The sequence below is a fragment of the Toxotes jaculatrix genome, chromosome 14 (assembly GCF_017976425.1).
Source record: "Toxotes jaculatrix isolate fToxJac2 chromosome 14, fToxJac2.pri, whole genome shotgun sequence".
Classification (NCBI taxonomy): Eukaryota; Metazoa; Chordata; class Actinopteri; family Toxotidae; genus Toxotes; species Toxotes jaculatrix.
The window spans coordinates 1,144,834-1,159,221 of NC_054407.1; the positions used below are offsets into that span (position 1 = coordinate 1,144,834).

Here is a 14,388-nt window from a genome sequence, read left to right on the forward strand (position 1 = left end):
TTACTGTTTATGTCATTCTGATAACATGTTATACTATAATACAGTTTGTAGTTTGCATAATTGAATTATTATATTTGAAGAAAGGCTCCATTGTTTTTTCCAGTTTAACTGTTCTGCCTGCCTCAGTTTGTGAATTTGTTCCTGTACAAGCTCCAGTCATGTTCTCACAGGAATTAAATGGCCAATCACAAAATTCACCAGCCTCAGCCAATCAGAAAACTTTCAGAATTGCTTCTTCACCCTCTGAATTAAATGTTATCTGCAGTACCAGAGTGTGTTCAATAGTTCAATTACTGCATAACTCTGAACCTCTAAGATCTGCAAGACAGAAAAAATAATGTGGAAATTAGCTGCAATTCTTCATCACACCACATGATGGATCTGATTAATCTGATTTATCACTTTGGGTTCAGCATCTGTGAATGAATAAAAAAAGACAAAGTCCAGGTGGAGGGTGGAGGAGGTGGAGGAGTCTCAGTGTGCCTGCAGAGACTGTGTAGAAGGACAGAGCAGCAGCAGAGCAGTCCAGATACACTGATGATTCTCTTTCAGATCCAGAGGAACACACAGGGATGATGGTGGACTTGACAGTGGAGCTGTTCTCAGAGCAGTTCAGACTGCAGCACTGAGAGTCTTCTCCACTTCTTCTGGTTCCTCTGTCAGTCACTGCTGGATGAAGCTCTCCTCTCCACTCTACCTCCCAGTAACATGGACCAATCAGAGCCTCTCTACACACAAGCTGCTGCTGCTTCAACCTCTCTGGATCATCAGGACACAGCTCGTCCTCTCTCAGCACACACACCGTCCTCTTCACTCTCTCCTTTAGAAAAATTACTCCCTCCATCTGTTGAGAGAAGAAGACAGACAACAGAGGTGATAAATCAGTGTTTACAGAGACTCACTTCATCAGCTGTCAGTCACTGATGCAGCACATCCAGTATAAAGAGCAGTAGGGTCTTCAGTCCTGTTCAGAGCAGAAGTGGAGCAGCTGTGTAGTGTAGCAGCTTCCTCTCAGCTCTCATGTTAACGTATTGGAGTGAAGACACTGAGCTGGAAGCTCACACACCTGCAGAGACTTTTAGCATCAAGTCTGTTTACTCTGAACATTTCACTCAAGTCCACAGTGGAAATAAACTGCTGAGTCATCAAGCTTCATTACTGCACAAACAGTTTAGTGATGGATTCACTGCTGTTACATGTCAACTCATGTTCCATTTAAAGAAAGAGTCTCTGTGTGTTGATGAACATCTGATCTGCTTCTGAAATATCAGCTGACAAATAAACATGGAGGCTGTCACTGAAAGTATCTGACAGATGGACAGATATACAGACGTGATCACTGGACTTCAGCAGAGGTTCTGCTCTGTATCAGACCACATGCTGACAAAATGTCATGATGCTTCTCTGAAATCAGAGCCAGTGATTTGCAGGCTGCAGTCAGACTGATCTCAGAGCTGTGACAAAGATCAAACTCATCAATTCTTTAGTGTTGAAATGAGAGAACAAACAGTTTCAGATCAGATTTGATGCTACGACACTTTGATGAATGAGGACCACTGTCTCTACACATCTTGTGAGGCTGTCAGCTGTAATCCAGCTCTACTTCCTGTAGACATGAACACAACAACAACAGTCGTCTTCACATCAGGTCCAACACATGATCACAATCAGGCTTGTGGCTGATCTGATTGGCTGACTGCTGTCTGTCTCTCTGTTTCTCTGTCCAATCCTGAAGCCTGTCACCATTCTCCTCTCACAGCTTCAATGAGGAAAGCAGCCACTGAGAAGTTTACAGGAGACACTGGATCTTTGCTTTGATACGAACTGTGTTTAGGACAATACTGATGAAAGCAGCATGGACTGACTCCAACCCTCTACTGACCTCAGAGTCTCCAGTCTACAGTCTGGACTCTGCACAAGATCAGACAGATCCTTCACTCCTGAATCCTGCATGTTGTTTCCCCACAGCTCCAGGTGTCTCAGATGGGAGGGGTTGGACTTCAGAGCTGAGGCCAGAGAAGCACAGCTGATCTCTGACAAACTGCAGGAACTCAATCTGAATAAAGAATAAATCATGTGGATAATAATAATAATAATAATAATAATAAATGTTATTAAAATACAACAAGATTTGCAGTTAATGGACTGAAACATGTCAAACCAACAGTGTGGTTCTTTAAGTCTTTGCTCCTTAACACATTTAACAAGTCAATTCAACTCAATGAGAAAAGACCACAATCCACACACACACACACACACACACACACACTGAGGAACTGACATTAGTCCTGACACTTCATTGAAATGAACTTCAAAGGAAAGAAGAGTTTTTTCTTCAAGTGTTTTTCAATTGATTTGTACAAATATTAGTTCTGAGGATCTTCTGTATATTATTGTGATAAAAATGGACTTTGAACAACTCACACTGGACATTTTCTACACTTCATTTAGAAAACATTAGTCTGCTGACTGTGACAAATACCAGTGTGTGAGTTCTGAAGGTTTCATTGAAGTCAACAGACATTATTCATGACAACTGACTGAAATGAAGTGAAACTGAAGGAATAATTCTTAGTCTGAGAGAAGAAAAAGTCATAATATGGAACAACAACTATTTCAAATCTCTTTCATTCATTCACTCATTCATTCATTCATTCATTCAAGATGAATGGATTCAAGTTGTGGATGAAGATAAACCAGGTTCAGTTGTGGATTAAAGATATAAGATCTCCAACAGTAACAGACAGTGAACTGACCTCAGAGTCTCCAGTCTACAGTGTGGACTCTCCAGAAAACCACACAGCAGCTTCACTCCTGAATCCTGCAGCTCGTTGTAGCTCAGGTCCAGGTGTTTCAGATGGGAGGGGTTGGACTTCAGAGCTGAGGCCAGAGAAGCACAGCTGATCTCTGACAACCTGCAGGAACTCAATCTGAATAAAGAATAAATCATGTGGATAAAAATCATTTCTAATCCAATCAGATATGTCCTAATCAATGAGCTTTCACTAACATGAGTAGAGGGACTTTGTCCTTCTCTTATTGTGGATCATCATAATGTCAGCCTTCTACACACATCATCCAAATGTCACCACAACATTCATAACATGCTTGCATACCATACTGCTACTACTAGTAATAATAAGTAGAACATTTCTGCAGAAACTGTGAATGTGTCTTCTGTGTGGTGCATATACAGGATAATCAGCTGTTAGATGGTGGATATTTGTACAAGTGGATGTGAGGGAGCATCATCCAGGAGCAGCTGAAGGACTTTGTGTGATGTTATTTGTGGCCCTGATAGTCCTACTAACATGTTATGCAGTGATATTGGTGATAATGTAACCATTGAAGGCTTTAACTGTATCACACAGGTTCACAGACACACTGAGTCATGTTTAAACCATTAAAGAGGACATTATATGGACTTTATTCATGTCCTGGAGACTTGTCCTCACCCTGACCAGAGTCACTACAGGTATCAAGACCTTGTTAATATCATTAGTAACAGCTGTGTTGATCTGACTTAAAGCTGCTGTTTGATATTTCCTGCTAGGAGAGGACAAGATGGCCGACAATAAAAATGGTCCCTGTGAGACTAAGAGTTAATTAATCTAATCAGAGTCAGTTTTCCACTTCTGTCCAGATACTGCTGAATCATTGGTTGCTATGGTGACTAGACCCCTGGACCAGAATGTAAATACACAGTAAAACCAGTCTGTATGCCCAGCAGACAACAGGGTATAGGACAAAACCATCAAAAATGCCCTGATAGTTTGAAAATTAAACGTCCTGTCAACAAAAGTTTTTCACCACGAGCATCACAAGGCTTCAGTGAAGACACTGATGTATTCTATATGTCCCTACTGTTTATGGTGTAGGAGCTGTCACAGTTTAAATACTCCCATCATCTCTGTTCATAACAAGGACTGAAGAGCTCAGTGTAACATGGCAGTCTATGGGAGTTGTGGTCAGTTCTCTCTGCACTTGAAGCAGACTGACTTAAAAACTGTAGGTCATGTCACAATGAGAGTAACACTGAGTGACAGAGGACACATTTCTCTACTTTTTGATACAGTGGGAAGAAAAAGTATGTGAACCTTTTGGAATTTCTTTGTTTTCTGCATTAATTTGTCATAAAATGTGATCTGATCATCTAAATCAAGAGTATTGACGAATACAATGTGCCTAAATAAATAACACTCACACACACACAAAAATCAGTTCTTTCATGTCTTTGTTGAGAACAACCATAAAAACCTCATAGTGGAAAAAGTAAGTGAACCCTTGAGTTAATGACCTCAAAAAAGTTAACTGGAGTTAGGTGTTAGCATACCTGGAGTCTTGTTAAGAGTATGAGTTTGGAGGTGTGGACTAGAGCTACTTTGACTGATAAAAACCACTCCCACTTTTTGAGTTTGCTCTGCACAAGAAGAATATGCTTATGTGAGCCATGACTCGCCAAAAAGAGCTTTCAGAGGATCTATGATCAAGAATTGTTGATTTCCATAAAGCTGGAAAGGGTTACAAAGTGATTTCAAAGACTTTAGAAATTCACCAGTCTACAGTTAACAATGTATAAGTGGAGACACTTTGGGACAGTGGCTACTCTACCAAGAAGTGGGAGCCCAATCAAAATGACAGCAATAATAATGTAATGTATTTGTTGGTGTCTTTCCAAACACCCCGCGACTCTTACAAGATTTGCAGTTAATGGACTGAAACATGTCAAACCAACAGCGTGGTTCTTTAAGTCTTTGCTCCTTAACACATTTAACAAGTCAATTCAACTCAATGAGAAAAGAACACAATTTACACACTTGTGTTAAAGATCAAAATACAAACGCACACACACACACACACATTGAAGATAAATGGATTCAAGTTGTGGATGAAGATAAACCAGGTTCAGTTGTGGATTAAAGATCTAAGATCTACAACAGTAACAGACAGTGAACTAACCTCAGAGTCTCCAGTCTACAGTGTGGACTCTCCAGAGAACCACACAGCAGCTTCACTCCTGAATCCTGCAGCTCGTTTTTGACACTCAAGTCCAGGTGTCTCAGATGGGAGGGGTTGGACTTCAGAGCTGAGGCCAGAGAAGCACAGCTGATCTCTGACAAACTGCAGGAACCCAATCTGAATAAAGAATAAATCATGTGGATAAAAATCATTTCTAATCCAATCAGATATGTCCTAATCAATGAGCTTTCACTGACATGAGTAGAGGGACTTTGTCCTTCTCTTATTGTGGATCATCATAATGTCAGCCTTCTACACACATCATCCAAATGTCACCACAACATTCATACAACTATTCATGTCAACACAGATTCATAACATGCTGCTGAGCTCAGTCAAAGTCTGGAATTAGAAGATAAAGATCAAATCAGACATGTTGGACTAAAAACTGACTTTGATTCACCACTGAAATGGATCAAACCTCAAATGTTCAGTCCTGATCCAGGAAAAATGTCTTGCTTGGTCCTGGTCTCTATCCTGCAGATCAGCTCAGGAAATCCACAACTAAACACATATTCAACTGAACAACAACTATTTGATCCCAAATTACAGATTTGGAAAAATGCTCAGAAGCAAAGTCACATACACACAATGTAATCCGAATACTGCTGATGATAATAATAATAATAATAACACATTTTATTTGTTGGTGTCTTTCCAAACAGCCAGCGACACACTACAACTCAACTCAATGAGAAAAGACCACAATTTACAAATATGTGTTAAAGATCAAAACACACACACACACACAATCTGAAGAACTGACATTAGTCCTGACACTTCATTGAAATGAACTTCAAAGCAAAGAAGAGTTTTTTCTTCAAGTGTTTTTCAATTGATTTGTACAAATATTAGTTCTGAGGATCTTCTGTATATTGTTGTGATAAAAATGGACTTTGAACAACTCACACTGGACATTTTCTACACTTCATTTAGAAAACATTAGTCTGCTGACTGTGACAAATACCAGTGTGTGAGTTCTGAAGGTTTCATTGAAGTCAACAGACATTATTCATGACAACTGACTGAAATGAAGTGAAACTGAAGGAATAATTCTTAGTCTGAGAGAAGAAAACGTCACAATATGGAACAACTATTTCACATCTCATTCATTCATTCATTCATTCAAGATGAATGGATTCAAGTTGTGGAGATAAACCAGGTTCAGTTGTGGATTAAAGATCTAAGATCTCCAACAGTAACAGACAATGAACTGACCTCAGAGTCTCCAGTCTACAGTGTGGACTCTCCAGAAAACCACACAGCAGCTTCACTCCTGAATCCTGCAGCTCGTTGTCACTCAGGTCCAGGTGTCTCAGATGGGAGGGGTTGGACTTCAGAGCTGAGGCCAGAGAAGCACAGCTGATCTCTGACAACCTGCAGGAACTCAATCTGAATAAAGAATAAATCATGTGGATAAAAATCATTTCTAATCCAATCAGATATGTCCTAATCAATGAGCTTTCACTAACATGAGTAGAGGGACTTTGTCCTTCTCTTATTGTGGATCATCATAATGTCAGCCTTCTACACACATCATCCAAATGTCACCACAACATTCATACAACTATTCATGTCAACACAGATTCATAACATGCTGCTGAGCTCAGTCAAGTCTGGAATTAGAAGATAAAGATCAAATCAGACATGTTGGACTCAAATCCTCTTCATCATTGAAGGTTTTACATGACCTTCTTCTTCCTGAACTTTGTGTAATTAAACAACATTAAAGGACAAATTCACATTTCTTGACTTCAACCAACAGTCAGATGTCACACGTTGATTTAAAGAGTCTTTGGTGGCAGTCGTCCTTCCTGTGTCCACACTGACTGTGAAGTGGTCTCCTCCTAACACAACTACACTGTAAGAAATGACTTGATGAGTTCAGCTGTAGCTGAATGAAGCTTCAGCAGTCTGACTCAGACAAATGTGTAGAAGAATACTGAATTCTCCCATTCTGCTCTGATATATTCAGACCTCTGTTCTTGGCTGAAGGTGAGTGTTTCCTGATTCTACTCTCCTCTACACCAGGAGAGAAAACACCTGCTTCTGACTTATTTAACACAAAATACGAGAAGACTTTAAAGGAGCAGTGTGGAGGATTTAGGGGGATCTATTGGCAGAAATGGAAGATAATATTCACAATTCTATTTCAAGTAGAGTTTAATCACCTGAAACTAAGAATCATTGTGTTTTTCTTTGTTCAGAAAGAGCCCTTCATGTCTACACAGGGAGTGAGTCCATGTTGCACCTACATGTTTCTGCTGTAGCCCAGAATGGACAAAAACATACATTAGCTGTAGAGAGAGCATTTTATGTTACCTGATGGTCACCATAGGTTCTCCTACACACTTGAAAAGGGAGGAGTGAGACCAGGGGAATTCAGACAGTTTCAGTCTGCAATGTCACCACTAGATGTCACTAAATCCTACACACTGCTCCTTTAAAGAAAAACCAAGACACTTAAAATGAAGGTGTAACATCATTTCACTCTTCAAAATGAAAAGTTTAATTCATCAGCAGTAACTCTTGGTCTGTATGACCAGTAGTTTATGGTGCTAATGTTGATGTTAGCAAACTGTTAAAAGGTGATGTTGACATTATGGAGTCAGTTCACAAAGGTGATGACTTTTCTCTACTTGTGGAACTATTACATTATGTTTTAGCATTTACTTTTATCCCCGAGTGTTTGTAGTTACCACAGTGGCTGCTGTTCAGCAAAAGTTACAAACTCACTTAAATGTATGTAGCCGAAGGACCTTCTCCCTCCCTGCCACTACAGGGCACTGTGCCAACAGTTGGCACATGGAGTCGTGGGAGGCGCGTTGCGCCCTATATATATGCAGGTGTGCCCATACCATTGCTCCTCCCGTTCCGCTTATCCCCCGTGGTGGCTGTGACCTGGCGTGGCAGAGCGTTTTGTTTGGCTCGGCTGTGACTCCGTGCAGTCGGACGCAATAGTTGTTAGTGGCAGCCGTCGAGGCACCTGTTTCTACGCATTCAGCGCACCTGGTTGCTGGCACTGTGGGAGACGGATTGTGCTGTTGGATTGCTTCCGGGTCCGTTCGCGTGCCTGTTCGCGTGGTCGAGCCGTGGCCTTTGAGGTCCAAGCCCTTTAATTCCTCGCGTAATCGCGCCGTATGCCCAAGCGAGAGTGCGTCCTGGCATTGCTTGGCCTGCCACTGGCTGCCACTCCTGGGAGGCACTGCTGTTCTGCTTTACTCTGTTCTGTTTGTATTGTATTGCTGCTCTTTGCACACTGCCGTTCTTATTGTGCGGTCCTGCTCGGCGCTGTGCTGGTCGTCAACAAGTCCTGAGCCGTCTACTCCACCGAGACCTCCACAATATCTTAAACCATTATTTCTCTGTTTCTTTTCTTACATTAGTTCCCTGGTAGTTATTTAGTTTGTAGCTCTTGGTTTTGTTGTATTTTGTTTTCTTTTTTTGGCTTTATTTGAAATAGTCAGCACTATGTGCGGAGCACTTGGTCTGTTTTTAACTCTCCTTTATTTTAAACAGGTGCCGAGGGCCTGAGTTGATCCCTGGTGGTGGTGTTCTTCACGATTCTTTTTTTTGGTTGGTGTGCGGTGTCACGGGTGACTATTTTATGGACCTTCCCTTTTTTTGATTTTCTCTGCCGCCATGGTAAGCCCTCGCCCTATTTGCACCTCTAGGCCGAAGTGTTTTTATGGTGTCTACGCCTTAGTGTCTGACTAATAGTTTTCTTTTTGATATTTCAGTTGTGTTAATTACTTGTGTTAAATAAAGTCAGTTTCTTTTAAACCCTACTACACTGTCTCTGGCCCAATGGGTATTAAAGAACCTGTAGCACGCAGTATAGCTTAGTTATTTCCTGGGGTGAAATTCCCCAGGTGGCGTTGTCGCAATACCTTTTTTTTTCCTTAAGCCTCCGCTCCCGCCACATGTAGAAAATTCAACAATGTAAAGCAGCACCTTTTAATTTGAGTGGTGTGTATTGTTGTTGTTTTTTTTTTTTTTGTTGTTGTTTTTTTTTTCCTACTTTCATTTCATACCAAGGTCTGGGAAGATTACTTCTTTCTAACTCCACACTCCCAGAGTTTTGGATTTTTCAGATGTGTAGTCTTCAGACCCAACACACACTGACTCAGGTGACATCACCTGAGTACATTTATCAGACTCACACAGCTCCCTCTGGAGACACTAAAGCCTTTATACTACTGTTTCCTCACACACACAGTGATATTCAACAACACCTGGAGACACACAATGAGTCTTAAGATAAATGGAGTCCTGCTTAAATTAGTTTTATCAGGCTTGCATGAATAAAAAAGACTCAAAATAACATGAATAGATTTACAGATAAATGTAGAATCTAATAGATAATAATTGATAAACAGAAAAACGTGATAGTAACAATCACAACTAACTCAAATCTATGTCTGATACTCACAAAATTTAATCATCAAAAGAAAAACACAGCTGATGAAAGAATAATTTCATACTGTGTAGTTTAGTTTGAAAAACTAAACTACTAATCTACACTGACTGATAATGTTAAAGATCATGTCTGGACTTACACAGCCTTTCTGCAGTTCCCCACAGCTGGGATCAGTCTCCGTCGTCCCTCCTCTGATGTGTTGTACTTCTTCAGGTCCAACTCATCCAGAACCTCCTCTGACATCTGCAGAACGTAGGCCAGAGCTGAACAGTGGATCTCAGAGAGTCTCTTCTCTGATCTGTTCTCTGACTTCAGGAACTCTTGGATCTCCTGATGTACTGAGCGGTCGTTCATCTCCATCAGACAGTGGAAGATGTTGATGCTTCTGTCAGGAGAGATATCATATCTGTTCATCTCCTTCAGGTTGTTGATGGCTCTCTGGATGATTTCTGGTCTGTTCTCTGTCTGACCCAGAAGGCCTCCTAAGAGTCTCTGGTTGGACTCCAGAGACAGGCCATGAAGGAAGCGAACAAACAGGTCCAGGTGGCCATTTTTACTTTGGAGGGATTTCTCCATGGCATCACTCAGGAGGACATCGAGTGATGGGTAGCTGCTCTGATTGTTTCCAAAATGCGGTAAAGTTTTCCTGATAAAAGATTTTGTGGCCCAGTTTTTGTCATCTTGTCCCAAGAAAGTCCTCAGCTCTCTTGTGTAACAGTAGAACATAAAGACTGCAGCCAGAAACTCCTGAATGCTCAGATGAACAAAGCAGTAGACTGTTTTCTGGAAGATCACACTCTCTCTTTTAAAGATCTCTGTACAAACTCCTGAGTAAACCGAGGCCTCTGTGACATCAAGACCACACTGCTCCAGTTCTTTTTGGTAGAACATGATGTTTCCTTTCTCCAGATGTTTAAACGCCAGCATCCCCAGCTTCAGAAGAACTTTCCTGTCTGCCTTCGTCAGCTTCTGTGGACTCGTCTCATGTCCCTCATCATACTTGTGCTTCTTCCTCTTTGTCTGAACCAGCAGGAAGTGTGAGTACAGGTCAGTCAGGGTCTTGGGCAGCTCTCCTCTCTGCTCTGTGGTCAACATGTGCTCCAGAACTGTAGCAGAGATCCAGCAGAAGACTGGGATCTGACACATGATGTGGAGGCTCCTGGATGTCTTGATGTGTGAGATGATTCTTCTGGACAGCTCTTCATCACTGGATCTCCTCCTGAAGTACTCCTCCTTCTGGGCGTCAGTGAAGCCTCGTACTTCTGTTACCCTGTCAACACATGCAGGAGGGATCTGATTGGCTGCCGCAGGTCGGGAAGTTATCCAGACCAGAGCCGAGGGAAGCAGATTCCCCCGGATGAGGTTTGTCAGCAGCACGTTGACAGATGACTTCTGTGAGACATTAGACATGACCTTCCTGTTTCTGAAATCCAGTGAAAGTCTGCTTTCATCCAGGCCGTCAAAGATGAACAACACTTTACAGACAGCGAGCTTCTCTGCTGTGACCTTCTTTAATGTTGGATGGAAAACGTGGAGCAGCCTGAGAAGACTGAACTGCTTATCTTTGATCAGGTTCAGCTCCCTGAATGAAAGCAGAACCAGCAGACTGACGTCTTGGTTTTCAAAGCCCTCTGCCCAGTCCAGAGTGAACTTCTGCACTGAGAAGGTTTTTCCAACACCAGCGACGCCGTTGGTCAGAACGACTCTGATGCGTCTCTGTTTCTCAGGTAAGGCTTTAAAGATGTCGTGACACTTGATTGGAGTGTCATGGAGGGTCTCCATCTTGGAAGCTGTCTCCAGCTGCCTCACCTCATGTTGGGTATTAACCTCTTCACTCTGTCCCTCTGTGATGTAGAGCTCAGTGTAGATCCTGTTGAGGAGGGTTTCACTTCCTGTTCCATCAGTTCCTTCAGTCACACGTTCACATCTCCTCCTCAGACTGATCTTATGTTCATCTAAAACCTCCTGCAGACCACTATCTGCTGAAAATCTGCTGACACAGAAGAAACAATGTCAGACTAAAGAAAGAGAATCTGAGAATCTGCTCATTTCTTTCATCAGCTGCATAAAAACTAAAGACAAGCAAAGAAAAGCTTTTTCATTTTGTGCTATTTCTAAGCATCTTAAATGCCAAAGCTGTATGATAGAACAAATGACTCTGTATCAAAGCACATCTCCTGTTTTCAGAGATGATGACATGAGCAGACAGACATACAGTCTTACTTTGTACAGTGCTGCTCTGACTGACTGTCTGCAGTCCAGCTCTTGTTCTGGATCTTTCTCTCAGATTTGATATCTTATACATTTTCCAACAAATATTTGAACTTACTGAGATACTCTTGGATGTTTTGGGTGGATTACTGTGAGATTGTTGGGATTCTTTCAGGCTCTGATAATGTATTTTATCTTGATGATGTATTGAGTCCTATCAGCTTGTTGTCATGTTGGCCATTTAACTCATGAAGACCCTGTAGGGTCAAAGTGTTTCCTTTTTCAGTCTGATCAAACTTTGTTGGGAGCTACAATCCAGTGTGAGGACATTCTGCTCCTTTCCAACAGTCATTAAATCCCAGAAACCTGACAACAAATGATTTTAGCAGCACGACCTGTGCTCAGACTAAATGTTCTGTTGATTGTTGTGAACAAATATCCAGATTTGGTTCACAATCTCTAGAAGCTGTTAAAGGCTCAGACGTGTAAATCATTAAAGTGGAACCTCCAACATGGAGACACTGTGTTTCTTCTTTGTCCTTCTTTTCATTGACAGGTCCACAGACTCTGGAAGTGGCAATCAGGCTCATGTTCCCACACCAACTCTCACAATGACTGAGACTGATAAAACAGTAACATGAGAAAGCTCTGCTTTATAAATCTGCTGAAAAGAGTGTGTGTGCATATTTCTGTCTTTGTGTGGACACAGAGTTTTATGGATCTGGCCCCTGGTGTCTCCCTGTTTCCTTCAAATATGTCTGAGAAATGAATCATCCTCAAGTCAGTTTACACTAGAAACAGTCTATTACTTTGTGTCTGAGGGTCCAGATTCATTACTGAAGTCCGGAGGATTAAAGCCTTTGTACCTTGCTCTCTTCATAGACAGACAACTGGATCCTGGAGACTCTGCTCTCAGTCTGTGGTCCTGACCTCTGAAAACACAAACACATTTTATTCATATCACATCAATAACTGATAAATTCACTGATGTGTTTTAATATTTTCTGGCTCAGAGGAATCAGATCTATCAGGTTGTGATACACATTATGTGTGGGTTTGACTCTGCACATGGGATTTATTGGTAATAAGAAACGTGGAAAATCAGTGAAAGTAAAAATGTTCTTTAGTCAGATCATTTCAAAAGAAACAAGCAGCCTCAGCAGTCAGTATTAAAACACTGATGAGCCAGAAGAACCAGGAAGAACTTGCACTTACTTTGTGTCTGAGGGTCCAGATTCATTTCTAAAGTCTGGAGGATTAAAGTCTTTGTACCTTGCTCTCTTCATAGACAGACAGCTGGATCCTGGACACTCTGCTCTCAGTCTGTGGTCCTGACCTCTGAAAACACAAACACATTTTTATTCATATCACATCAATCACTGATAACTTGTCTGAGGACAAAGTCATTCTGGGAACTCTCAGCTGACGTCCTGCAGCAACGTCACCATGTAGCACTGAACACTATACTGAAGGATGGAGGCAACACACCAGCATCCATAAACAACACTGCTGTGTCAGTCAATCATTAAATGTTCATACTGAAGATGAATATTTTTTTTCAGTATTATCCTAACACACCTATTGTCTGTAGTTTTTTATCAGACAAACAGGAGGAAATGTCACATTTCTTAGGGACTATTTTGATCAGCGGATTGATCCACATTTGGTGCTATATGATGTGCAAAAAGAACCAGGAAGAACTGACTTTCTGCCGACTCTACAGCAGCTGTTACTGTGACGATCAGCCCCTAAGGGGACTGGTTTTGATCCCAAAGTTTGGAGGTTCACAGGTTTGTAGCAGTTCTCTCACTTTGTGTCTGAGGGTTCAGGTTCATTACTGAACAATGGAGGATTTAACTCTTTGGACCAGTCACTCTTCATAGACAGACAGCTGGATCCTGGACACTCTGCTCTGTCCTCTTCTTCCTCCACACAAACACTCATCTTCAGGACTTCAGTCAGTCTGAGAAGGAAACCAGTAAAACAGGCTGTGAGCTCAGACACACAAAGAATCAGGACAAGTCTGATCAAGAGTCACATGCAGGACTGAGAGAACAGGAGGTAACACACTCAATATTCTTTCTTCCTTTTCTGTCTCTTTGTGTGGACAGAAGTTCATCCTGACTCTTCTTTCCTCTACAGTCCACAGGGAGAAAACTGACTCAGAGACTTTGACAGTAAAATAATAATAATGTTGTATTAACACTCACCCTGCCTCAGCCTTCAGTTTTCCTCCTCCTGCTCTGTTTAGTTAAAATGGAGTCTGAACTAACTGACTGAACACTTTCAGTTTTACCTGCTCCTCCCCTCTCCATTTACAGGAAGTCACACAATCTGTCTACCTGTGTGTGTGTGTGAGAGAGAGAGAGAGAGAGAAACCTGAGTTCACCATTACTGTTAACCCTGTAAACATTATCAACAAAGCCTAGTTAAAATGTATATTTTCTGTTCACTGTGTTTCATTGTACAAACCTTCCTCTGGTACAGGTCATGATTTTGGGGATTTCTGGTTTTTACTCACTTCAGCTCTTTTTCTCTCTTTTAGCATTTTGTTAGTGTTTCCACACTTAGATTTATTTTTTATTTTACATACCTAAAAAAAATTCTGTTCTGTCTTTGCTATTAGTCTCTGATTGTCTCTTTTTTCGTGGGCGGGACAATGGGGGTGGAACACTTTGTGTTTCAAGGTGTTTGTATGAGAAGTGCTACACAAATAAAGTCTGACTGACTGATCCATT

General features: G+C 41.4%; 1 protein-coding gene and 1 long non-coding RNA gene across 2 annotated transcripts in view; both read right to left on the reverse strand.

Annotated features, from left to right (window-relative positions):
- The window catches only part of LOC121193319 (protein NLRC3-like), a gene marked incomplete at its 3' end in the record, with an annotated part of 55,279 nt that extends 44,745 nt beyond the window's left edge, over positions 1-10,534 (reverse strand). The window contains exon 1 of the mRNA XM_041055563.1: positions 10,385-10,534. Within this exon, the coding sequence (XP_040911497.1) occupies positions 10,385-10,534 (150 nt within the window). The remainder of the gene's footprint in view (positions 1-10,384) is intronic.
- An 852-nt stretch (positions 10,535-11,386) lies between these two features.
- On the reverse strand, positions 11,387-13,508 carry LOC121193337. The gene is made up of 3 exons (XR_005895281.1): positions 13,461-13,508; positions 12,866-12,988; positions 11,387-11,429 (listed from the first exon to the last, which is right to left on the reverse strand). It is a non-coding gene; the product is annotated as an uncharacterized LOC121193337 (long non-coding RNA).
- Positions 13,509-14,388: the final 880 nt, after the last annotated feature.